At 36.9% G+C, this 25,098-nt stretch overlaps 1 protein-coding gene across 1 annotated transcript in view; it reads left to right on the top strand.

The window, feature by feature from the left end:
- The window catches only part of znf512b (zinc finger protein 512B), a 73,931-nt gene that overhangs the window by 15,619 nt on the left and 33,214 nt on the right, over nt 1–25,098 (top strand). The window contains exons 3-7 of the mRNA XM_016293506.1: nt 17,091–17,170; nt 17,403–17,531; nt 20,522–20,730; nt 20,977–21,188; nt 22,647–22,718. Of these exons, the coding sequence (XP_016148992.1) occupies nt 17,091–17,170; nt 17,403–17,531; nt 20,522–20,730; nt 20,977–21,188; nt 22,647–22,718 (702 nt within the window). The remainder of the gene's footprint in view (nt 1–17,090; nt 17,171–17,402; nt 17,532–20,521; nt 20,731–20,976; nt 21,189–22,646; nt 22,719–25,098) is intronic.

Below are 25,098 nucleotides of genomic sequence, written 5' to 3'. Positions count from 1 at the left end.
TCTTTTATTGGATGGCGGTGTTGCTGTGGTGCTGATGCTGTCAGGTGGCAGGTCACCGGGGACAACGCAGCTCGTTTCTGACCCACTGCATCGCGTCCATCTGTTCAAAGCCTGAGCGCCGCCCATTCCACACCGTTACTGAAGAGAGCTGCTAGGTGTGAAAACAAACTGCATCACATGCAGAAACAAAGTTTGAGTGTGTCTTTTTCAGCCTGGTATCTTTCCCTACTCTCTCTTATTAAAGCTTAACATTTAGGCTTAATATCACAGTACACCATGGAGTTGCATTTTAGGGTTAACAGTGCACAATTGGTGCTTACACCCTTTCAAATGTGCTAGTGTCAAGTGTTGCTTCATTGAGGGTTAAAATGGCTCAAACCTGGGGTTTAAAAGAGGTTAAGTGTAGATAATGATTTTTGTGCTTTTCTTTTGTGCCATAAAATGAATAGTCTCTTTGTCCTGTATTTAGATAGTGTCAGACTGTTGACGTTATATCTTGATGACAGATGTGATAGTCCATCAAATACACATTATCATTTTCTTCTTTATCTGATGACCCATTATCCCTGAGCAACAGCGTAGTTGATGAAAGAAATGTTTGGCAGATGATACCCCTGGGCTAATTAGATTTGGCATCATTTTATTTAAAGAGGAACCTAAAATTTTATATTATCATCAGAAAAAGGCTGTTCTAAAATTGTTTTAGAAGCTTCTGAGGCTTATGATTCAGTCTGCTCCTAGATTAGTGTACAAGGGCAACATTTTCCTGGAGCACTATCAGCAGCAGTGAATTATGGGATGTTGGGAATGCTGCAGATTTTCAGCAGATGATGGCTGGAGATTAGGCCTAGAACAAGTTCTGCAAGGCCAATGATGTGCCGTAGCTTTATGGAGAGTAGTTTAAAAATCGATTCAACCCTTAAGAGTCAGTGCAGGGACCTTGAGTCAAGGGAAATGGATCCTACCATTTTTCTTTACTTTTTGGTGACCCCCACGCGTAAGGGCAACATTTTCCTGGAGCACTATCAGCAGCAGTGAATTATGGGATGTTGGGACTGTTGCAGATTTTCAGCAGATGATGGCTGGAGATTAGGCCTAGAACAAGCTCTGCAAGGCCAATGATGTGCCGTAGCTTTATGGAGAGTAGTTTAAAAATCGATTCAATCCTTAAGAGTCAGTGCAGGGACCTTGAGTCAAGGGAAATGGATCCTACCATTTTTCTTTACTTTTTGGTGACCCCCACGCGTGCACACTCACACACACACACACACACACACACACACACACACACACCACTCTGCCAGTCTCACTATCGCTGCAGAAATCTGAATCCATTCAGAAATTCAGTTTGCTCTGCTCATTTACACTGGCTCAATATTATGTGAGTCATTTTTGTTTGGCTTGCAGCATTGTAAAATACCACCTGCTGGGCTCTTTTATAATTTAATTAACAGCAATGTTATACTTAATAAATTATATAACAGACGTTTGTGCACAAGGAATATTTTTAAAACAAATATAAAACAAACTTCCCACAGGGAGGTCGATGTGGTTAAATAATAACTTTTGATTTTGTTTGCCCAGAATTAAAGACCACTTGCAATCAAAATAGGAGTTAAATATTTATCAAATGTAGTTAATAGTGTTTTTGCTGTTCACTTTTATTTACAACCAAAAACAAAGATCAAACAATGAGGGCATATATTCACACAAGTGACGAGGGAATGAATTAAGCTTGTGTGAATTCTCTGCTCATTTACACTGGCTCAATATTATGTGAGTCATTTTTGTTTGGCTTGCAGCGTTGTAAAATACCACCTGCTGGGCTCTTTTATAATTTAATTAACAGCAATGTTATACTTAATAAATTATATAACAGACGTTTGTGCACAAGGAATATTTTTAAAACAAATATAAAATGAAATAGCTGGGAAGCAAAACAAACTTCCCACAGGGAGGTCGATGTGGTTAAATAATAACTTTTGATTTTGTTTGCCCAGAATTAAAGACCACTTGCAATCAAAATAGGAGTTAAATGTTTATCAAATGTAGTTAATAGTGTTTTTGCTGTTCACTTTTATTTACAACCAAAAACAAAGATCAAACAATGAGGGCATATATTCACACAAGTGACGAGGGAATGAATTAAGCTTGTGTGAATGAATTTGTAATTCGTGGCTACGATATATGTATATTTTTCTCACATGTCATGTGCGGGGCACCACAGTATCGTATCTGCAGCTGTGGTTTGAATTTTGTTTTGGCAAAGACTTTCACTTTCCATTACTGACTCTTTGTTTTGACAATGGATGATTCCCTGAAAGTTACAGAGGGTTGCTGTTTAGAAGTCACACCTGGTATAGTAGCCGGCCCTTGTTGTTATATTTACGTATATCACATAAATACACAAAAAGAATAACATAACCCTACTATTTTCCAAGAATTGCAACCAGACAGGCTAAACCATAAATCATATGGTAGACATACCATAGTGAATCAGAATAAGACAAGAATATGATTTTGAACTTTAGGGTTCTACTTCAATAGCATAATTTTCTGTAGTGCAGATTTAGCATAATTACATATTAGTTCATGATAATGTACAAAATGTCATTCATTAATTTCATTTAAATCATTCGAAAACTTTTGATCTCTTCGGTTGCTCACATCTATTTTGGATTTGTCTAAAATTAGCTGTGAGCTGTGATGCCGTCTGGGAGTAAAAGAGGGGATGAAGAACTGACAGTAAACCCGAGTTTACACTAGTTATCTTAAAAGAATAGTTCAGTATCTCTTAGAATAGAGTGAAATATCTCTTTAAGTAAGATTTATTTTCAGAGTGTGTCAGTAAAGTGATTGTTACTGTAGCCATCTGTAATGTCATTTCACAGGGCAATAGCAGTGCAATCGTTCTACATTTAAACATTATAAGCCTATCATAAAATTTATTTATTTTTGCTAGTTTTGCATAGATGTGTTAGTACTTGGAGAAATGTTATTTTAGGCAAAATGCAATAGTCCTGTTGACACTAATGAGCTGCATTCCACATTAAAGGCGAGCAATGCTTTATTAGTCTCATTTTCTCTTTGCTCTAAATGATGTGCTTAGTACTTTTGATTTTCCCACCACATAAATTCACCAGAAGAAAACATTTTTCTCCTTTATTTGTATAAGAAATGTAATGCATGGTTCATGGGTTGTAACATATAAGTGAAGCTTTTCAATATAAAAAGCACTCTGAGAGAGTGCGCTTGACAAAAATATGCTTAGAAGTTCATAAATCATTATGTAACTGTAAACAATGTCCTTCTGAGAAGTTTTATGCTGTCTTCTCATTGGTTTAAGTCCACTTTCAACATTTGGACATGAGCCATGAAGAGTAGATTCACTGGCTTTTTACAATCATGCCGATTCATACAGCATTGCTTTTACCCTGTGTTTTCAAAGTATTTCTTTTACATTAAAAAAACACTGTAACCTTTTCCACCTCAAGACCGCATGCTGTATAGGTGTGGAGAAATTACTGATGAGTAATTATTACATTTACCCACCTCTTGATGGAAAACAAATTCTGAGAAACGTGTTTTTTTTTTTTTTAATCTCTCTTATGTTTTTGTGCTGCCCTGACCCCTGTTCTCATCTGGGAAAAGGCCAAAGCATAAGGAAATGAACAATGAGTCTTGAACATTGCGAGAAAGTGGAAAATGAAGAGGGGGGTCAGTGAGTCCAGCTGTTGGTTTTGATACTGTACACCCTTAATGGCTTCAGCAGACCCTCTATAGCTTCTTTGCTCAAACACTGTGTTGTATTAGTGTGTGTTTCTAGTTTTTAAGTTCGCACAAATTCTAGTGTTGGCTTAAAACAAAGGACTTGGTGTCCTCAGTGATTTTCTGTGCCGCGGCTCTGCTGTCTGGAATGGTTCTCAGTCAGATGATTTATTTGGTCCATCACACACTTCAGACTGTTGCTGTGTCTAAACAACTCCAAAGCACTTCAGAACAACACAACCTTGTTTCTGCAAAGACATTCCGCATGTTTTCTACAAACAGCGTCTGGTCTGATGTGTTTAGGTTTCACGTGGCGTGAGAAAGTGACACAGGCAAAAAAGCTACGCAAAATCCCATCTGAGCGATCAAACTGAAACAGATTTCCAGAAATGTGATTTGAATTGGATTTCAAACCACATATGAATGAATGTAGCTTGAAACGGATTTCTAAAAATCATATTATATGAGATTTTTTTTGCCGTTCACACTTGCTAAATATGATCGGCACAAAAAATTGCTGATTGATTCTGATGGAACAGAACCACTTGAGAAGGTGGCAGAAAACTGTTAAGCCAGAAGATCAGAGGAGCTCTCTTGGAGAAAATACAAGTAGTTCACAGAGTTCAGGATTTGTGATCACTAGTCTTAAAAGTTAGGCTAGTCATCTATTTTTTTTCTTCAAGACTGGTCATAACTTTTTTAATTCAGTTATGAAAAGGTAGATTGGTCTTATTTGTATTGGGAAAGTAAGCCTGATTACCCCTTGGCAACTGCTAGTTGGTCAAACTAGTTCTTAAGACACAGTCTTAACATGGTGGCTAAGTTTATGCAACTGGCCCCAGATATGCACAAAAAATTGGATTTGGACTGACTTAAAGGCTTAAACGTTTCAGGACAGTGGCTCTTCAGGAGCAGGACTGGACACCGCTAATTTATTTGATCAAAATACAGTAAAAACAATCATATTGTAAAATATTATAACAGTTTAAAATAACTTTTCTCTTTTCATTAATCATTCTAAAATGCTGATTTTCTACTCAAAAACATTTCTTAGCAGTTTTAAAAACAGTGTGGAAATCATGATACATTCTTTAATGAATAGAAAGTTCAGAAGAACAGTATTTAATTGAAATAATAATCTTTTGTAACATTTTAAACATTTTCCCTTTCACTTGGTCAATTTAATGCTTCCTTGCTGAATAAAAATATTTATTTATATATATAAAAAAGCAATAAACGTACCAACCTGAAATTTTTGAACTGTTTTGTATGTGCATTTTGTGCTATTCTGCCATTATTTATTTATGGCATTCTTTACATAAAATTGTAAAGATAATCGATAATCGTCAGTGGCAAATTCTTTCATATAAAAAACGTACTTACAGTCTGTGAGTCAGAACAGCCGGCATTGTAGTCTACTCTCCCAGGATCAGGAAACAGTCCTCCATAAAATGTACTGCACACATCTGAATATTTGGGATGAACTGTTCTGGAACAGTGTTGTAAATACAACTTAACCACTGATTTCAAGTGGTGTCCTCTTTTGGAAGGCCAAACAAAGTAGTTTCACAACAAAACACAGCGTCACACACCACGGCCTAGAGTGAGCAGAGGCTTGTAACACTTCAAAGAGAAAGGAAAAATTGAAATCGCATCATATGACCCCTTTAATGAAAATATGAAATTAGAGGCATTAGAATGGACATGCAAAGATAGTTTCTGAATTTGTATGAGATGTGAATTGCAGCATCATTATGACATATGACGGAATCTGAATTTCAATCTAAATAAAAACTTTATTTGTTGTCTAAAACGAATGACCATACAACACACTTAAATAGAAATCAGCAAGGAATATACTTCACAATGTTCCAAAAAAATTACAATATAGATATGTAAATAAACATTATTAAATAATTATAAATCTTTTTAGCTATTCCAAAACATTCACGTTTGCATCTACATTTGCATTTCAAAAATATATTGTATTGAGCATCACTGTTTACAAAATATTTTTAGCATATATTTAAAACATATTTTAGCCAGGAAAAAAATTGCTGATTGATTCTGATGGAACAGAACCACTTGAGAAGGTGGCAGAAAACTGTTAAGCCAGAAGATCAGAGGAGCTCTCTTGGAGAAAATACAAGTAGTTCACAGAGTTCAGGATTTGTGCGTTTGAATGTGGTGAAGGAGGTGAAAACAGTTTCTGTGGGTTTTAAGTGCTGATTCTGGAGTGGAAATTCCGATATAGCGCATGATATAGGCACGTGCTATAAGTGACAAGCAGACAGCACACACAAACACATGCTGGAATGAGTAGTGGTCGACCGATATATCGGCCAATATTTGTCATTTTTCAAATATCGGTATTGGCCGATAAGTTTATTTGTTTAGTCAAGTCAAGTCACCTTTATTTATATAGCGCTTTTAACAATACAGATTGTGTCAAAGCAACTGAACAGCATTAATTAGGAAAATAGTGTGTCAATAATGCAAAGTGACAATAGTAAACACTCATTTTTCAGTTAAAGACAGTTCATCATTGAATTCAGTGATGTCATCATCCAGCTCAGTTCAGTTTAAATAGTATCTGTGCAATCATTTGCAATCAAGTCAACGATATCGCTGGAAATGAAGTGTCCCCAACTAAGCAAGCCACTGGATCCGGGTGACTGCAGTGACCATCTGATCTGGATACAGACTGATATGTTCCGATTTAGCCGATATGTTCAAGATTTTTATTTTGACGGCGCCTGCGCACACAGCACTCACATTTTCCCTCTTCATTGTTTGCTGTCAGTTTAACAGTTCTGCCTAATAAGGATAGAAGTCTGTCTAATAATCAGATTGAATGCTAAACAATGGAATTAAAAGGTGTACAAAACTTATAATTAAAAAAATATAACTTTATACTAATTGCTTGTATATTATTAGTAATAGAAAGGCAAACATTATAATACTTTCTCGTTTAACGTCAGTATTCAGCAAATTTATGTCATTTAAACAAATATCTAATAAACAGTTAATTTAACAAACCTTGCAGACTTAGTTGGATCCAGCTTTGAGATCTTATGAAGTGTGCATTTGTATCCTGCATGATCGCGTGTTCTCTGCGTACGTTCGGTCCGTGTGAATTGAATGCTGACAGGAGGAAAGTTCAGCTTCACTGGAGATGCGCTATCAACAAACTTTAAACTTGTGATTTCAAAATATGCTGGGCTTTATCCATTTGCCCACTGTCATATTCATGTCATTTTTACTGCGTGCTGTATGTAAAATGAGTGTTACGTTGGCTTTAGTTGAAAAATATGATTCCCAATGCAAACAAACTTCCCAGATTCCCAGAGTGCCCTGTTGGTTACAGTGTTTACTTTCTTTTTATTTATATATCTCTAAATATTTCTTTATTTGTGATAGGATACAGAATCAGGAAGTTGTCATCTAAAATAGGTTTATTTTACACATTTATTTTTAATATAATTCATTTTCAATTTATTTCAAATTTTTCAAACATTAATTAAAATAAATAAAAAATTATAAATTATAATTCAAATTAAAAATACTTTTATATATATATCGGCTTTATATCGGCCATTGGCCACCCTGCACTCTAAGGCATCGGCTGTCAAAAAACCAATATCAGTCGACCAATAGAAATGAGTGTTGGGCCTGTCTGTGATGAGGAGAATAAAAAAAAGAATATTAGTCAAATTTAAAATAAAAATTTGCATTTGAATGCAAAAACGGTGCAATCAAATGTTAGGTTGCGTCAAGGAGACTTATCAGTGGCGCACGAGATGCGGTGATGATGATGTAAGTGTCGTTGTTACATTTTAACGTTTTGTTAGTCTAACTAACACATTCAAAATATTAGAGAAATATAGAAGCTCAATGCGGAGAAGATCTTGATTAGGTTAAAACCGAAACCAAGCCATTCACACGGAATGCATATTCAGCGCCTTTTTTAGACAGACAACTACTACTGCACTAGTGTTGCACACAAGAGATGTATAGGAAGCCATGCAAAGTTAAACGAGTTTAAACTTTTAGAAAACACGTCGCAAATTTGTGGAGATATATTCCATTTCACTGCGTCTCATATGTTTTTAAATGCGATCTTTGTGATCGGCGCTTCGACTCTTTGTATTAAGTTATGCATAAATAGCCTACATGATGCTGTTTTGTTCATAATTGATTAAGCAATTCATGCAATTTTATTTGATTTATATATGTTAATTTAGACGTTATGCATGTTTTTTATAGACAGTTATTTCATTGCATTGAATAAATAATTGAATGCTCTGCATTATTTTGCTCATTGCACCCTCCTGTGGCTTTGGGAGACTAGCCACAAGTTTCCTTAAGGTTTATTTAATCTGCATGTAAAATGGAGATATTTGTTTACATTTTATTTTGTGTTTGACTGTTAAAACAAATAATTATTTGTTGTTTGCCTTAATAAAATGGGTAAATTAAAAATACAGTTAAACTTTTTTGTTTATTATTCTTTGTTTTAAAAAATCTCATAAAAAATGTCAATAATTATCGATACCGAACAATATGAAACATAATATCGTTGATACATTTTTAGCTATATCGCCTAAAAATCGCCTACCAATACCTTATAAACACATAAAGAAAAAAAAGAACACATGATAAAGATTGAGCATTTTACGAACGCTTAAAGAATTAACACTTAAAAGCGAAAGTTCATGAATACCTAATGAACACTTAATTAAGTGCAGAAAGTGTGTTTAGAGTCTCTTTGAAGAGCAGTGTTTACTTTACACCAAATACAGCTGTACAAATCTATAGCCTCTTACAGCATTCGTCACACTGTAATCATATCGGTTATACACTGTATATTTAAAACCTGATATCCTGCAACCAGCTCCAGTTATTACTTTCATATGTATTTATTAATGCTGTTTGTATGCCATATAAATTTTACATATAAAGACCCATGAGAGGAGCCCTAAGAAGTGAGGAAGGCGGAGAAGGGAAAAATAAGAGGGTCAAGGATTGTGTGTGTGTGTGTGTGTGTGTGTGTGTGTGAGGAAGCTGTTGCAGGCAAAGCAAAGAGGAGAGTGGCCGGGTTATTTGAGATCATTATGCAGTTGGCAGAACTCCGTTCTGACTCTACCCTCCCTCTCTCCCTCTCTCCCTCTGTCTCTCTCTCCTGCTCCAGTGAGAATGAAAATGAGCAGCGTGCAGCTGCAGCCAAAGACAGCTGGGAGGGTCTCACTCTCAATGTAATGTTTTTCGCATCCTGGAAAATTAATAGATTTTTACTGTGAGTGGCGACACATTGACTGTTCCAAGATGGCTGGAGTGATCTAATGTGGTATCTTTGTATACATATCTATTGCTGAGGTGTTCTGGATGGTTACTAGGGTGCTACTAGATAGTTGCTGGGTTCTTCTATGTGCTGTTTGCTTGCTGGCTGGTTCAAAAAAGCCCACCTGAAAGTCTTTGATGTGTAGTGCTGAAGTAATGAGTACTAAAACTCAATTTTAGCAGTTTTGCACTTCTGCTTCTAGTGTCTCGAAATCAGTGAGTTTTTGGTAAATGCCTGAGATAAAAAGAAGCTCAAAATATTTTCATGTTGTATTCCAGACATAAAATACATCAGTAATAGTAAAACCCCACTCACGATTTTTTTTAAGATTGTACATTTCTTGAAAAAGTGGCTTAATAGACCTACAGTGGGTACGGAAAGTATTCAGACCCCCTTAAATTTTTCACTCTTTGTTATATTGCAGCCATTTGCTAAAATCATTTAAGTTAATTTTGTTTCCTCATTAATGTACACGCAGCACCCCATATTGACAGAAAAACACAGAATTGGTATAAAGGTTCATCACACCAAACAGATAAACTCATCTACTCACTTGTCTGCTTTCACAGCCTCTTTGTGTTTATAATTGCGCTCTTGGAAACTATTCTAACTCAAACTTTCCATCTTGTAGTAGATTATAAAAATAAAAAAAAGAGTTGTCTAATGCTTAGTGGTGGTGGCGGCGTTGAAGTCATGTGACCATATAACCTACTTTCAGCTTTTTACTTTTTACATGTATTTAGGCTTTAAAAATCATAAAAGTTATGTTCGTTTGTGAAGGTAATCATGATGAATAAAACATAAGAATCATAAACTTCCTATTGTCTGCAGTAATTCAAAAACCAATGGAAAAATCCTTTTGGCTTTTTCTCGAGGGAATCGGAATAATGCTAACTTACGGGTTGGCCTACAAAAATACGTCATCACTGCGGCACTCTATTCTGGTCTCTAGATACGCCTCGAGTCCCTCCTTCGGTGCAAGTTTTTCATCACCCACAGGGTGAGAAGTATGATCACTAAGAAAAGTAATAGCACATCTTTCTTTTCAACAAGCCACACCAATTGAGATTTCATTCATGTCTGTAGCAGGAGGAAGTTTAACACTTTAGATGATGTATTTTGAGCGTGCCTTACTAAATACCAGTAATGAAAAAGTGTGCTTGTAAATGCACATGTCTTTGCTAGTAATGTGTGTGGGTACATTTACTGGAAGTGGCCTGACAGATACTAAGACAAGTGGCTCTCATTCCCATAGCAACACAAACATGTCTTTCCCGAGAGCAACATTTTTTTTAATTATGCTCTTTATCTAAAGGGCCTGAAGATTTGCAGATAGAAATTAAAATTCACACCTCATTTCCTCTTCAGCAGAAGAGTCATAATGACAGACAAAATCTTCTCAACTATAACACCCATGTCATTCTAATGTGTCTGCGTTTATACTTCTTATCTCTTAAGTACTGTTTACGCACACACAAACTCACTTAATACAGTGTTTATTTAGAAGGTAACTTTCGTATGTGTGCTTTAGCCTAATTCAGCCTGAACAGATGTCTCTAATTCTCGTTATCATAAACAGTGTGCCTTCAAATCCACCCACAATAGCCTCTAGCCCAAGCGTGGCGCGTCCTTTAAGCTTCCCAAACATTCTTTTAAACAGCATATCATTTCGTTATTGACTTTTCCGGCCCTGAGATAAAAGATTATGTTTAATCCCTTATCCAACAGGACTAAAACCACAAAACTAACAGGGATACCTCCACAAAGAAGCCCCAGGAATGCTTGTAATGATGACGACAAGATCCCTCCACAAACTTGAGCTTTCTGGGTCAAATAATAGCACGAATCTAATTTACCTCGTCTCTTTTAAAACACGTTCAAGCTTTTGGAAACCCAATGTGAACTAAAGAAAGAGGCGATGAATTCGTTTAACACTTTACCTATTTTAACTCTTTAAGAGTATTCAAGCTTTTGGTTACACTTTATTTTAAAAGTGCCCTTGTTATAGTGTAATTATACATTTTAAGAACTAAGTAATGTTAACGTGTGGTTAGGGTTAGAATTAGGGTTTGGTTTAGGGTTAGTTGCATGTAATTATGCATAATTTATTGTTATTTCTATAGTAAGTATATGTAATGTGTAAAAATGACACCATAAAAGAAAGCTTTACCTGGCTTTTTAATAAGCTATTATACAGTATGGGTTTGAAATTTTAAATGAAATATTATATTAATATATAGTTTATGGTCGGCAAGTTGTTTATATAAAGAACTCTCTTCTTCTCTCCAGGGCTGCATTTATTTGAAAAACTGTAATATTGTAAAATATTATTGCAATTTAAAATAACTGTTTTCTAGGTGAATATACTGTATGTTAAAATGTAATTTATTCCTGTGATGCAAAGCTGAATTTTCAGCACCAATACTCCAGTCTTTAGTGTCATATGATCTTTCAGAAATCATACCAATATGCTGATTTGCTGCTCAAGAAACATGATTATTATTATCAATGTTGAAAATGGTTGCGCTGTGTAATATTTTTATGTGGAAAGAAACCTTGATACACAATACAGTACATTTATTTTTAAGATACACTGCATTTATTTTAAATAGAATAATGGTTTGTAGCACTGCAAGTGTCTTTGCTGTCACTTTTGATCAGTTTAGTGCAAGATCAGGGACATTTATTAACAGCAAATGGGTAATTTTTGATTTCATTTAGTTCTTAACGCACAAAAGCGTCTGGCCTTGGTCAGTCTGTAGCCGCTCTGGTTAACGGGGTCATCGGTGGGGAGAAGAGAAAAGAGCAAAGCCAGCCACTGCTGCAGCTCAGATGTGAAAAGGGGCTGATAGCAGGACACGGTGACATGTAATTAGCACGTTGTCTGGTCTCAGAACCGCCCTTCCTCCCCCTCCTCTTCACTCTCCAGCGTTCTGTACCCCTCCCACACACTTCTGTGGAGAGCCGCTGTGATGGAGGACACAGCTAATTGTGAACGAGAGGAGTGTGCCAGTGAAGGAGTCTGCCCTCCATACCCAGAGAGAGAGTATTGAGCACAAATACAAATACAGAGTGATTTTTAAAGTGACAGTTCACCCAAACTTCAAAACTCTGTCATCATTTACTCATCCTCATGTCGTTCCAAACCTGTATGGCTTTCTTTCATGAAACATGAAAGAAGAAGATGTTTTATAGAATTATTACAAAGCTCTCTGGAATACTAAATTCTGATTGGTAAGCTGCGGCATTTTAAAGGGGTCCTATTATGCTCTTTTGCAATGTCTTGAATTTGTTTTGGGGGTGTACTAGAACATGCTCTCATGCTTGGTGGTTCGAAAAACGCATTATTTTTTTTTACATAATTTACATTATTACAATACCTTTCTCCCCATCCTGGCACAAACAGCTCGATTAGTTCCGGGTTTGATGAAGGCCGCCTTCCGAAAAACAAAATGTGATTGGTTAGCTGTCCCAGTGCGTTGTGATTGGCGAACAGCTTCGACGGTGTTTCAGTAGTGTCCCGCCCCTTGCCAAAGCAGCAAGTTCCGTCTGCTCCGGTTTAGTTAAGGATGGCGTCAGACCCAGAGAATATTGAACAAGAGGATCACGCAGAACCTTTGTACGCACGGATATATTAGAGTGGTAACGTTATTGTTGTTGTAGTATTTTTGTGTGGCTAAATCACGTTTTAGATAGGATGTCAACAACCGCTTAAAAATAACTGCATTTACTATGTACAGATAAGTGCATATGTATTATTTTTATTGTTATTTAATTCTAACATTATAACATGAATTGCAGTGAAACTGTTATACAGTTGAATTTATTTATACCATAGTCCAGTGTTTCCCAGGCGGGTGGCATATATATGCAAACTAATTTTCTCTGCCAGCAGGAGGCGCTGTTGGAGTGGTAGAGATCAAGATTTCCCTGGTAATGGCTGTACACAAAGCAGCAAAAAACACTGCTTTATCAGACATTACATGCAAGATTACATGAAAATGACATCCAATTTTCTGAAGACAGTCGGTTTTCTTCAGAAATGCAGTGATATAAAAACACTGTTTCCCATACTCAATATATGGGAAACACTGTAGTCTCATAATTGAAGTGTAAATTCTGCAGATTACATCATTGTCCAGTATTGTACTGTCAGCAATTTATTCTAAAAACGTTTTCATAATTGTAACATACATATTTACATACATAATTATTCAGGTGCATGTGTAATAACTTGCGGAAACTTGAGGCTACAGCACTCAATGCACTCAACCCACGACCTCGCTCCTCCCCACCCCCCAACCATTCGAATTTCTGTAGGCAGGAATTATTTTAATGATATTCTAATGGGCCGCTTTGTGATATCACAAAACCCGGAAAACAACCGCTGTAGTCCAAACGAGCCGTTCGTTTTAGTTCTTGAAAAGGGATTTTTTTTTAAAAAGAAATATCGTGGACTTTGAGATTTGTAAGTTTGAAGATCTTTTTTATGCCCAAACATACACACTGACTAAAATTCAAAAAGTGAAAAAGCATAATAGGACCCCTTTAAATCAGTTGCGCCGGGTTCTGATCACCATTCAGGTTGATTCTGCAATAACAACCAAACTGGATGTGCAATATCCCTTACTTACAATGCAGATCTTACGTATAATCAGGGTTGTGTTCCTAAGTTTGAATTGTGTTGGCTAACAAGATATAGAATTCTCATTCACATTTGAATTCAACAAAGTAGAATTAATATTGGAATGAAATTCAAAGCAGTTCATACCATTTCTGTATGAACATGCAGACAACATGTGGGGCATTTCTGGAAACATTAGGCTATATACATTCAAATGTAAAACATTACATATAAACATTATATATCTGTAACTTGGAAAGTACCATTAAATAAATAAAAAAAAGTGTGTAGAGTAAAAGTACTTGTCCAAAAAAAAGACTAATTTAAAGTACTCATGAATAGTAAGAAGATAGTACTACTGAGCTGCGATTATACACACTGCAATTTAAAAATGTAGAAACACTGTACATACTGTAATTCACATGTTTGTCAGAAAGTATGACGAATATTTTAAATTACTTTAAAATAGTACTATATATGAGTAAAACTACTTAAGTAACGTGACTATTTGTAATTAGTTACTAATACACTGTGTAAAATATATGGTATAATGTATAGTACATCATGTGGTAAACCACATTGTTTACAGAAAACTTTATGAAATATTATTTTAAATTTGTTTTGACAGTTTTAAACTTAGTTTTGAGAAATGTCTCATGAAAAAATGTGTTCTATCCATCAGCAGAAGAATTTATTATTAGTTAAAATTAGTGATGGGTTTTGTAAAAAGTTTTTTTGAGTTTTAATTCAGTAAATTTGTCTTTCCAAATTAAATTCCAGTGCAACATCTTGTGGGGTGTAACTAATTCAATTAAAACAGCACTATATTTGATTTAAGATGATTATCAAATCTCAGTATATTCCTCACACAAGCCTATCGTATGACTTCAGAACACATGGAATATGGAGTCTTGACTCATATTATGGACTATATACTTTATTGCCGTTTTGATAGTGTTTTTTGGTGTTTGATGAACATAGTCTGTCATTGTATAGAAGCTTAAAAAACATTTGTTGCTGTGGATATCCGCATATGTGTTTGGAATGACATGAGGTTGAGTGCATGAGAGAATGTTCATTTTTCAGTGACATATTGTGTGACTGTGTCAAAGGCATGCTGATTAATGGTTCATTTACTCATTTAGTCTGTGAAAGGCCTTTATCACTCTCATTTACACACACACACACATACATACTGCAGACAATTTGTCTGAAGCCACTTTGTAAGTGTCCTTATTATGTAGTTGCTTAGCAGCCAACTATATTTGATTTAAGATGATTATCAAATCTCAGTATATTCCTCACACAAGCCTATCGTATGACTTCAGAACACATGGAATATGGAGTCTTGACTCATATTATGGACTATATACTTTATTGCCGTTTTGATAGTGTTTTTTGGTGTTTGATGAACATAGTCTGTCATTGTATAGAAGCTTAAAAACATTTGTTGCTGTGGATATCCGCATATGTGTTTGGAATGACATGAGGTTGAGTGCATGAGAGAATGTTCATTTTTCAGTGACATATTGTGTGACTGTGTCAAAGGCATGCTGATTAATGGTTCATTTACTCATTTAGTCTGTGAAAGGCCTTTTTCACTCTCATTTACACACACACACACATACATACTGCAGACAATTTGTCTGAAGCCACTTTGTAAGTGTCCTTATTATGTAGTTGCTTAGCAGCCGTAAGCCAGTGGGCCTCAGTGGAGTATTAGTGTGTAATTATCTGCCGTTTGCTCAATGTTTTGACCTTGCCAGTTCGTATAGATTTGCAGCAAACTTCCATGACCTCCGCTAACCAGAAAACCAATGCATGCTATCATCTTCCATTCTCCTGGGACTTGCATGAAATAAGCAATGCCACTCATTTGTACACAGAATGCATCTGCAATTGACTGTCTCTAAAAATGTTCGTTCAGCCTCACTAAAGTCCCCGTGGGGACGTCTGGAACATATGGAGAGCTGCAGTGATGTGAGGAGTTGAGGGGAGTTTCTTAGCCAATCATTAATCTGAAGTAAGGTTAATGGTTCTTCTTTGATAGAATCAAGGTGTTTTAAGGAGGGCAGGATAAGATTGGAATTCCACAGAAGGCACCATGAAGCCAAAATGGACACTATTTGCTTTCTAATTCACTTTCCTGGACTAATCCGTCAGTACATGTTATTCCAAAGAACAACAGGTTTATCATTTTCACAATGTAAAAACTCTGTGTTTGGAATGACATGAGGTTGAGTGCATGAGAGAATGTTCATTTTTCAGTGACATATTGTGTGACTGTGTCAAAGGCATGCTGATTAATGGTTCATTTACTCATTTAGTCTGTGAAAGGCCTTTATCACTCTCATTTACACACACACACACATACATACTGCAGACAATTTGTCTGAAGCCACTTTGTAAGTGTCCTTATTATGTAGTTGCTTAGCAGCCATAAGCCAGTGGGCCTCAGTGGAGTATTAGTGTGTAATTATCTGCCGTTTGCTCAATGTTTTGACCTTGCCAGTTCGTATAGATTTGCAGCAAACTTTCATGACCTCCGCTAACCAGAAAACCAATGCATGCTATCATCTTCCATTCTCCTGGGACTTGCATGAAATAAGCAATGCCACTCATTTGTACACAGAATGCATCTGCAATTGACTGTCTCTAAAAATGTTCGTTCAGCCTCACTAAAGTCCCCGTGGGGACGTCTGGAACATATGGAGAGCTGCAGTGATGTGAGGAGTTGAGGGGAGTTTCTTAGCCAATAATTAATCTGAAGTAAGGTTAATGGTTCTTCTTTGATAGAATCAAGGTGTTTTAAGGAGGGCAGGATAAGATTGGAATTCCTCAGAAGGTACCATGAAGCCAAAATGGACACTATTTGCTTTCTAATTCACTTTCCTGGACTAATCCGTCAGTGCATGTTATTCCAAAGAACAACAGGTTTATCATTTTCACAATGTAAAAACTCTGAATTTACTTTTCTTTCCATTACACCCTATGGGTAATGTTAATGTTAATGGTAATGTTTGACAGCCACAAAGTGTCCAAACACTTATTTTTGTGAAATGCTTTGCCTTTGAAATAAGTACCTATATTTCCTTCACATGAATGTCACTTGCTTTTCCATTTTTGTTATGAACTCCCAAGACATTCATACATTTTAAGTGTCCAAATATTTTTTGAAGCCACTGTGCAGTATATAGGAATTGTATTAGATGACTGTTTAGTTAATGCAGTGTTTCAAAATTCAATGATGGGCAGTGTTAATGTAATTAAGTCAACTGCAAATAATAATAGCTTCACTGCAATATATCTTTCAAAATAGTTATGTACAATATGTCATGAAATGTTCATGTTCATCAGGTTCCTCCTATAATGAGAAATCAGAGGGTAAGAAGAAAGGACGCCCTCGCGTGGAGGTGCAGGAGCTGCGCATTATTCCCGTGAGTAAAGCAATAGATATCCATTTTGGCCAGTGATGAAGGAACGAGGCTACGCCAGATTGCGATTTTGGGTGATTATTTGTGAAAGGAGTAAAGGGACTTTCCAAAACTATTTCCAACTGTTGTATTTGGAGAAGGAACATCTCACAGAGGGCTGTGTAGAAGTGAATTGATTGCTAATAGTTTCTAATGCCTCTCTTGTGTGCGTGTGTGATGTTTTTTCTCACCACAGGCCCATATGATGGTTCAGTGGAAAGAGGAGTTTAAGAGTCGTTCCAGGGTGAAATGTCCATGCTCAGGCTGCTGGTTGGAATTTCCCAGTATTTACGGACTTAAATATCACTATCAGCGATGCCAAGGGGTAAAAACTGAAATCCAGACTACATAGTCATGCGCTGCAAAATCATGAATGCAACCAACACTCGTCTATTAATAGGAATGTATAAAACTACATTAATTTGAAATCAGATAGTGGGTTGCATGAACTCAACTCAAAGTCTTAAGGAGCCCTGTAAAATTAAGTTTGGTTTAGGATCATGTCTGCCAGGCAATTTGAGGTCTAACTGTTATTGCTTTGAAATTTCTTGACATCAGCAAATGTGTTAAAGGGCTAGTTCACCCATAAATTAAAATTAATTAATTACTCACCCACATGTCGTTTCAAACCTGTAAGACCTTTGTTCATTTTCGGAACACAAATGAAGATATTTTTGATGAAATCCGACAGCTTTCTGACCCTCCATAGATAGTAACACATCTGATATGTTCAAGGCCCAGAAAGGTAGTAAGGACATTGTTAAAATTGTCCTTGTGACATCATGGGCTCAACTGTAATGTTATGAAGCTACGCGAATACTTTTTGTGCATGAAGAAAACAAAAATAACGATTTTATTCAACAATTCTTCACTTCTGTGTCAGTCTTCGATGCGCTTTCATGAGAGTACCATGACTCAGAAAGCTCTCAGAGGTCATCGAAAATATCTTAATTTGTTCTGAAGATGAACGAAGGTCTTAGGGGTTTAGAACAACATGAGGGTGAGTAATTAATGACATAATTTTTGGGTGAACTATCTCTTTAAGCGGTATGTTGGTGACTATTAAATAGAATGAATTTAGAGACACAACTTTGGTGCTAAGCACAACATGTTAAAATCTAAAATATTTTTAATAATAATATTTATATTAATACATATTTTGTTTATAACAAATAAGTAATAACTACCATTCAATAGTTTGCAGTCAGTTCGATTTTTTTATGTTTTTGAAGGAATATCTCTTATATTCACCAAGGCTGGATTTATTTTATCAAAAATACAGTAAAACAGTAATATTGTGAATATATTTAAAAATGTTATTCCTGTGATGTAAAGCTGAATTTTCAGCATCATTACTCCAGTCTTCAGAGTCACATGATCCTTCAGAAATCATTCTAATATGCTCAAGAAACATTTATTATCAATTTTGAAAACAGTTGTGCTGCCTCATATTTTTGTGTAAACTGTGATACATTTTTTAAGATTCTTTAATGACTAGAAAGTAAAAAAAAAAAGTATTTATTCAAAATAGAAATCTTTTGTAACATTACAAATGTCCTTTCGATCACTTTTGATCCATAACATAATCCATAACCTATATATAATATAATATAATATAATATGAAGTCAAACTACTTGACCTCACTAGTTGATGACTAGCCAACCAGTCAGTCATCTTGACCTTTACCTATTTTAGTAATACTATGCTTAAAGGAACAATATGTACAATTTTTGTAATAAAATATCCAAAAACCACTTGCACAGTGCGATATATTTCATGCAGTTGTGTATTTACATTATTCATAGGATTTGTAAATCCAGATAAATTACAATTTTAAAGGGGTCATATGATGCTTTTTTAAAGATCATTATTTTGTGTATTTGGTGTAACAGAATATGTTGACATGCTTTAATGTTCAAAAAACACATTATTTTTCAAATACTGTACATTATTGTAGGTCCTCTATGCCCCGCCTCTCTCAAACACGTAGTTTTCAACAAAGCCCCCTCCTTTGACAAGCGCAGCCTGCTCTGATTGGCCAGCTGACCCAGTGCATTGTGATTGGCTGAACATTCCATAAAATGTGTTGCACAAATTCGAACATCTGGGTTGTGCTGTTCTGTTGTAAATAAATCTTAACCAATGATTCCTAATTGCATCTACTTCGCACTGAAATACACAGCGTCTCACTGACATGGCTTCATCAACACTACTGCTGTTCCTGAAACCATGCCTTCTTTCTTTGCGTGAACATTTGGGCGGCATTATGCTAATATTTCCACATAGTGACGTAGATATGTGGGGGCGTGTTAGAACGAGCCGTTTTAGGTAGGCGTGGCTGACTCTTAACTTTTATAAAGAATATCTCTTTGGATTTGAGACTTTAGTCTTTGCAACTTTACAGATCTTCTTTATGCACCAAGAGCTTGTAACACTCCAAAGAGAAAAGAAAACTTGAAATCGCATCATATGACCCCTTTAAAAAATGGCTCGTCCCTGTTCCTCCCTGGTGTGGGAGTGCCTGGTGTGCCCCTGCACAGTTAAAGTAAATCCATTACGGCTGAAATGAAAAGTGTTGACTGCAGCATCAAATGTAGATCTGCTCAATGTCGCATCATGAGTCTTTTTCCGCGTTTTTACAGTATTGCGCATTATTACCAATCACACACGAGTCTGTTGAGCTTATGAATGCAATGGCCAATCAGAAGCGTTCAGATGAGTCATCGCTGAAATGCCGGAGTTTTGTTATTGAGTGTGCGCGCTTCGCTGACTGAATTCTGCTCTCTCGCGAATTCTCTCATCATAAACAACAAAGTGCAGATATATGTATGATGTCAGTAAGCGATTCATTCATCAAACTGTATATTGACAACTTGACTGATTATAAGGGGAGTTTTTGGAGAGTGCTCAAACTCACGTCACAATGTTCTTTGACAATGTAAATGTTCTTTGCTGTCTTTCGCTGTATAATTTATTCACTGTTTAAATAACTGTGTAAGGTACAGGTAATAAAACAATTAATTCATTACCTCACCCGTGAACATTGAATGGTCGATCTCTGAATGGTGAAAATGACATCTCCCATCGTTCCATTCTCCTTCATAGCTTCATTAAGCTTCACCTTTGTTATTGTTTTGAACATGCGCCCTCTAGCGGTGAAAACTTACATATTGTGCCTTTAAGTAAAGTTGCCATCAGCTGTAACAACTAGTCAAATGAAACTTTGTAAAGACCCACTGTCTTTTTTTTTGCTTAGATCTGAGACCTGTGGAACTTGACCTGTCTTTGTGTGTGTCTGTTTGTGTGGCGTTCAGGCGACCATAGCAGAGAAGCTGAGTCACAGATGCCTGTACTGTGAGGCTGTGTTTGCCACCAAGGTGCGTCTTCAGAAGCACAAGCTGTGGAACCACCCAGAAAGGGTCACCATGGAGACCAAGTCCGGGGTCACCTTGGACGCCAAATCCGATCACAAGTCCGAATCCAAACAACAGAAAAACCCCGTGAAGCGAAATGCCAAAAAAAGGTGTGAAAGCTCAGTATGCTTTTCCTGACCGTATTCCCACTTATTGGAATATTTTTTAGCGTGATGCATTTTTGGAGCCGTTTTGAATTTCTGACTTTAGTCACACGCAACAAAAATCGCTTCAGGACATGACTTGTTTGCCACACCGCCATCATTAGATTCCAGATGAAGTCCTCTTGTGTTACTATAGTACCGGTCCTCTGTGGATTGACTTTAATAGCCTGTGTTCCCTGCGCTCCCTCTCAGGCCCGTGGAGAACAGCCCTCCATCACCCGCATTTATCAAGGTGAAGAAGACCCAGGAGGTGTCTCGGCCCTCACAGAATGGGGAGTGCGCCCCCCAAAGGCCGGACAGGAAACAGCAGCAGGGGACATCCGTAGACACTGGGGGCAGTGAGAGCGAGGGGGACAGTCTACCCCCACCCTTCCCTGAGGAGGACCCTGAGAGAATGAAGCACAGTAAGAATGCTACACACTGAGATTAATGCTGCGCACGTCAGCTTCTGAAACACCTGTCCATGGTAATACCGTGATATTGTTTGAAGTGCCATATGCCAGGGCCGTCCTTAGCTGATCGCATTCCGGGGGTGGGGGGGGTTGGGGCTCGTTAGCCACGGGGCCCCCTCAAGCGTGGGGCCCGGGGCGACCGCACCAGGTGCACCCCCCCAAGGACAGCCCTGCCATATGCAATACTATAATGCTAATCATTCATGATACCACTACAGTACAATTTTGGCCTGCTGGCCAGGGGCCGGTGTGAGAGACTTCATGGGCAGTTACATTAAAAATGCTGGCAAAAGGTTACATTATTTAAGTTCTTTACAAAAAAATATGCTATGTATATGCAAAAATGCATAATAAATAATGTTTTTAAATCATTTTAAAAATAAATAAGTAATGAATGTAAAAATAATACATTTAAAATTATATATGAAAATATGAAATTACACATTTAAACACATTATTACACATGTTCTTTGCGGTTAAAATATGGACATTGGTGGAAAAATGTAGGGAATCTGAACTACTGGTCAGATTTCAAGTAGTCAGTTTCAATTCATTTGATTGAATTGGATGTTAGAAGTAATTTGTCCAAATAATTTTTCACATTTGCACAAAGTAATTTTTATTTTTCTCATAAACGCGGTTTCACTCTGAGCAATACAACTTGCCTTTGGGTGATTCTGCAAATAGAAGTCATGTTAATAATGCATAACCAGAGGTCCAAAGTAGCTCCACCTCGAAAGGAAAGTACCAGTTCTCTTTACTTTCTGTACTAAAATGTCCAAAGTTCTTAAAATTGCTATAACATTTCTCATTAACACGACCAAGAACGCCCCTCATTGAGTTTTGTAGGAAATGGTGGCCTGGCCCTTTAAGCAGCAGTGTGTAAGTTCTCAGTGTTGGCTCCGTCTGAGGGCTGCTGGTCATTAAGTCTCTCTAGTAGCTGGTGGCGGCTGCTGTCTCTGTCTGTGCCTGGCAGAGACGCAGTGTGTCTGTGAGATGTCGGCGTGGCTCGTGCTGTGAGTCCGCTATTTATGGCCTTTGTTTGGGTACACGATCCCTCCGTTTGTTGTTCCACGCCGTAGCCAGGGGCGAGGACAGCATGTGTGTGTGTGACACAAGTTGACAATCAACCACGTACACACATACAGAAAACATATCTGCTCTCTGCTCCCATGACTGGTTCATGAAGCTGTGTCAGTTTCTCCAGCAGAGGAACCGCAGCATGTGAAACAGCAGGTGCTTTGGTGCACTGAAGTTTGAGCATCATTATGAGACTGTAACTTACAGCAGAAGCTCACGAGTGTTGTTTAGCACTGCATGTTGTCATGAATGTATGAACCATGAATGCAGCTCTTTGCTGTGTTATTGAGATGTTTGACCTCTTGTTGTTGTTCTTCTCATTTGAGCCAGGGAGGAAGCAGAAAACTCCAAAGAAGTTCACCGGGGAGCAGCCGTCTATTTCAGGAACATTCGGTTTGAAAGGTACCACAAACACATACACGTTTTATATAATGGCGAAGACCTCCCATGACTTCTGTTGTTCTTAAAGTCTGAATTCTGCAGTCTTAAAGCTACTAAAGACTAACTTTAACCCTTTATGTTTTACGTTTTATATGTGAAAAGGATTATTTTGTCCCTTTATGAAGCTGTTTTCATTTTTGTCCCTGCAGTGAGTTAGTAAACTCACATCTGTTCTTGTAGCCAGTAAATTAAATTTTTTATTAAGGGCCAATATTTGCCCTCTGGATTTGATTTTGAGAGGGATTTATTAGGTCACATTTTTGTATCCATAAAGCTAAACACAGTGTACTGTACTGTACTTATATGTATAAAACTGAATCGGTCAGTGAAATAGTATGGCAGTTAAAACCAAACAAATCAATCAGCATCAAATAGAGGGTGGTGCGAACTACGGGGGAGCTAGTGGGAGCTCGGCTCCCCTTAATAAGACATGGGCTCCCCTGAAAACGTGATTTGTGAACTTTTGGGGGGTCTCAAAAAATATTGACAATGTGTTATTTTGACGTGCAATTTCAGTTTTGTGAAATGTGATCATCGTGGATTATTATGTGTAAAATTGCAAAAATATCATTCCTTCATGCATGACGGCGATTTAAACCTAATTCACTTCAATAAATTTAACTATACATGCTGTTCTTGTCATGAGCATCAAGGTGTGGGGGTGCTGCGGTGCAGATTCCACTCATGTTTAGTACATGTTAACTTAAAGATTCGTAGAAAAAATATAAACATTGGACTCTGTATAGGTCTGCGGGACTCTCGATGTCTTAGGCCTAACTGAACGGAGGAATTATGGTATTCTTCTGTAGCCTGACGACGAGTAACTTTAACCGTTGTTCATGTGAACTCAAAGACAGCCTGATGCTTTGTTTATAGATTATTTGTGGGTGGCTGTTTGTTGTTTCACCTATCAATTCGTGCTGATAAAGTATAATAGGGTAAATCCTGTATAGTGATGTATCCTATATAGTGCTTGCATAAAGCAAGTAGTGCATACACTTGTAGCTGTTATGTATCTTTGTAAGTCATTGTAAGCCCTCTTTTGAGGCAGGCGCAAGCGCACGAACCCCCCGCCCCCCCGCTATAAAAAAAAACTAGTTGTCTCCCCCTAAGTCCATGGTATAGTTCGAACACTGGGGAAATCTGTAAATATTTAATAACAGTATTGGTAAATTACTAAATAGTAAACATACTGCTGGGACACACAGAGCGCAGAAATGCAAACCACTGAGCCTTGAGGTGAAGCTGCACCGCAAAGCCCAGTGAGTCCAGAGGTGGAGCTGCACCGCAAGGCCCAGTGAGTCCAGAGGTGGAGCTGCACCGCAAGGCCCAGTGAGTCCAGAGGTGGAGCTGCATCTTGGGGCCCACTGAGCCACTAGGGGCTAGTTGGTCATATTTTTTTTAATTCAGTTACGTAAAAGCGTAGATTAGTCTAAGATGACTTAAAAAATAAGGCTTATCATTAACCTTTTGGCTAACTGCTAGTTGGTGAAACTCGTTCTTAAGATACTGTCTTAACATTGAGGCTAAGTTTATGCAACTGACCCCAGAAGTGCAGCTGCGCCAAAAGGCCCAATGGGACTGTACAGTCATGATAATTGTTTAAATTAGACCTTGCTTCATATTCATATTCTATTCTAAATATTCAGAATTTCTCAATATTTAAGGGTTTTGTTATTGAACCAGTCAATTTTCCTCGCTCAAAAATGAAGAAGTTCTCCATGGACTTCAGTGTTATTGTTGTTTCAGGTTCTAATCCTATATTTTATCTGTTATTTAACTCTTGTAGATCTAGAATAAAGTACAACAAGTAACTCTTTACAATAAGGTTCTGTTAGTGAACATTAGTTAATGCATAATTAACAATGAGCTATACATTTGTTACATTTTATTGTAATAAAAATATAACTGTTCATTATTATGTTCGCTTAAGTCCATTAACTAATAATAAAAGATACAACTTGCTTTTAATAATGTAATAGTAAACATTGAAATTAACATTAATGAAGATTAATAAACACCTTAGAAGTATTTTACATTATTAGTTCATGTTAACTTTAGTTGTAGTTAAGTAATGATAACAAATGGAACCTTCATCATTTTGAATAACAGCAGAATTTATTACAGAGGCTTTTTTGCTCATATTTCAATTTTTGCTTCATTTTTTGTCACTTTTAGTGTACATTTTTGTTACGTTAGTTAATACATTAATTACTTATTCTGTATGCAGCCAAACTCTTTCATTAAAGGTGGGGTATGTATTTTTCAAAAACGCTTTAGAAAACAGCGTCAGGGTGAGTACCAAAACAAACTTGTAGCCAATCAGCAGTAAGGGGCGTGT

This window comes from Sinocyclocheilus grahami, unplaced genomic scaffold (assembly GCF_001515645.1).
Source record: "Sinocyclocheilus grahami isolate Dianchi unplaced genomic scaffold, SAMN03320097.WGS_v1.1 scaffold303.1, whole genome shotgun sequence".
In the NCBI taxonomy this organism is placed as follows: Eukaryota; Metazoa; Chordata; class Actinopteri; order Cypriniformes; family Cyprinidae; genus Sinocyclocheilus; species Sinocyclocheilus grahami.
This window is presented reverse-complemented; position numbering and strand designations above follow the sequence as displayed.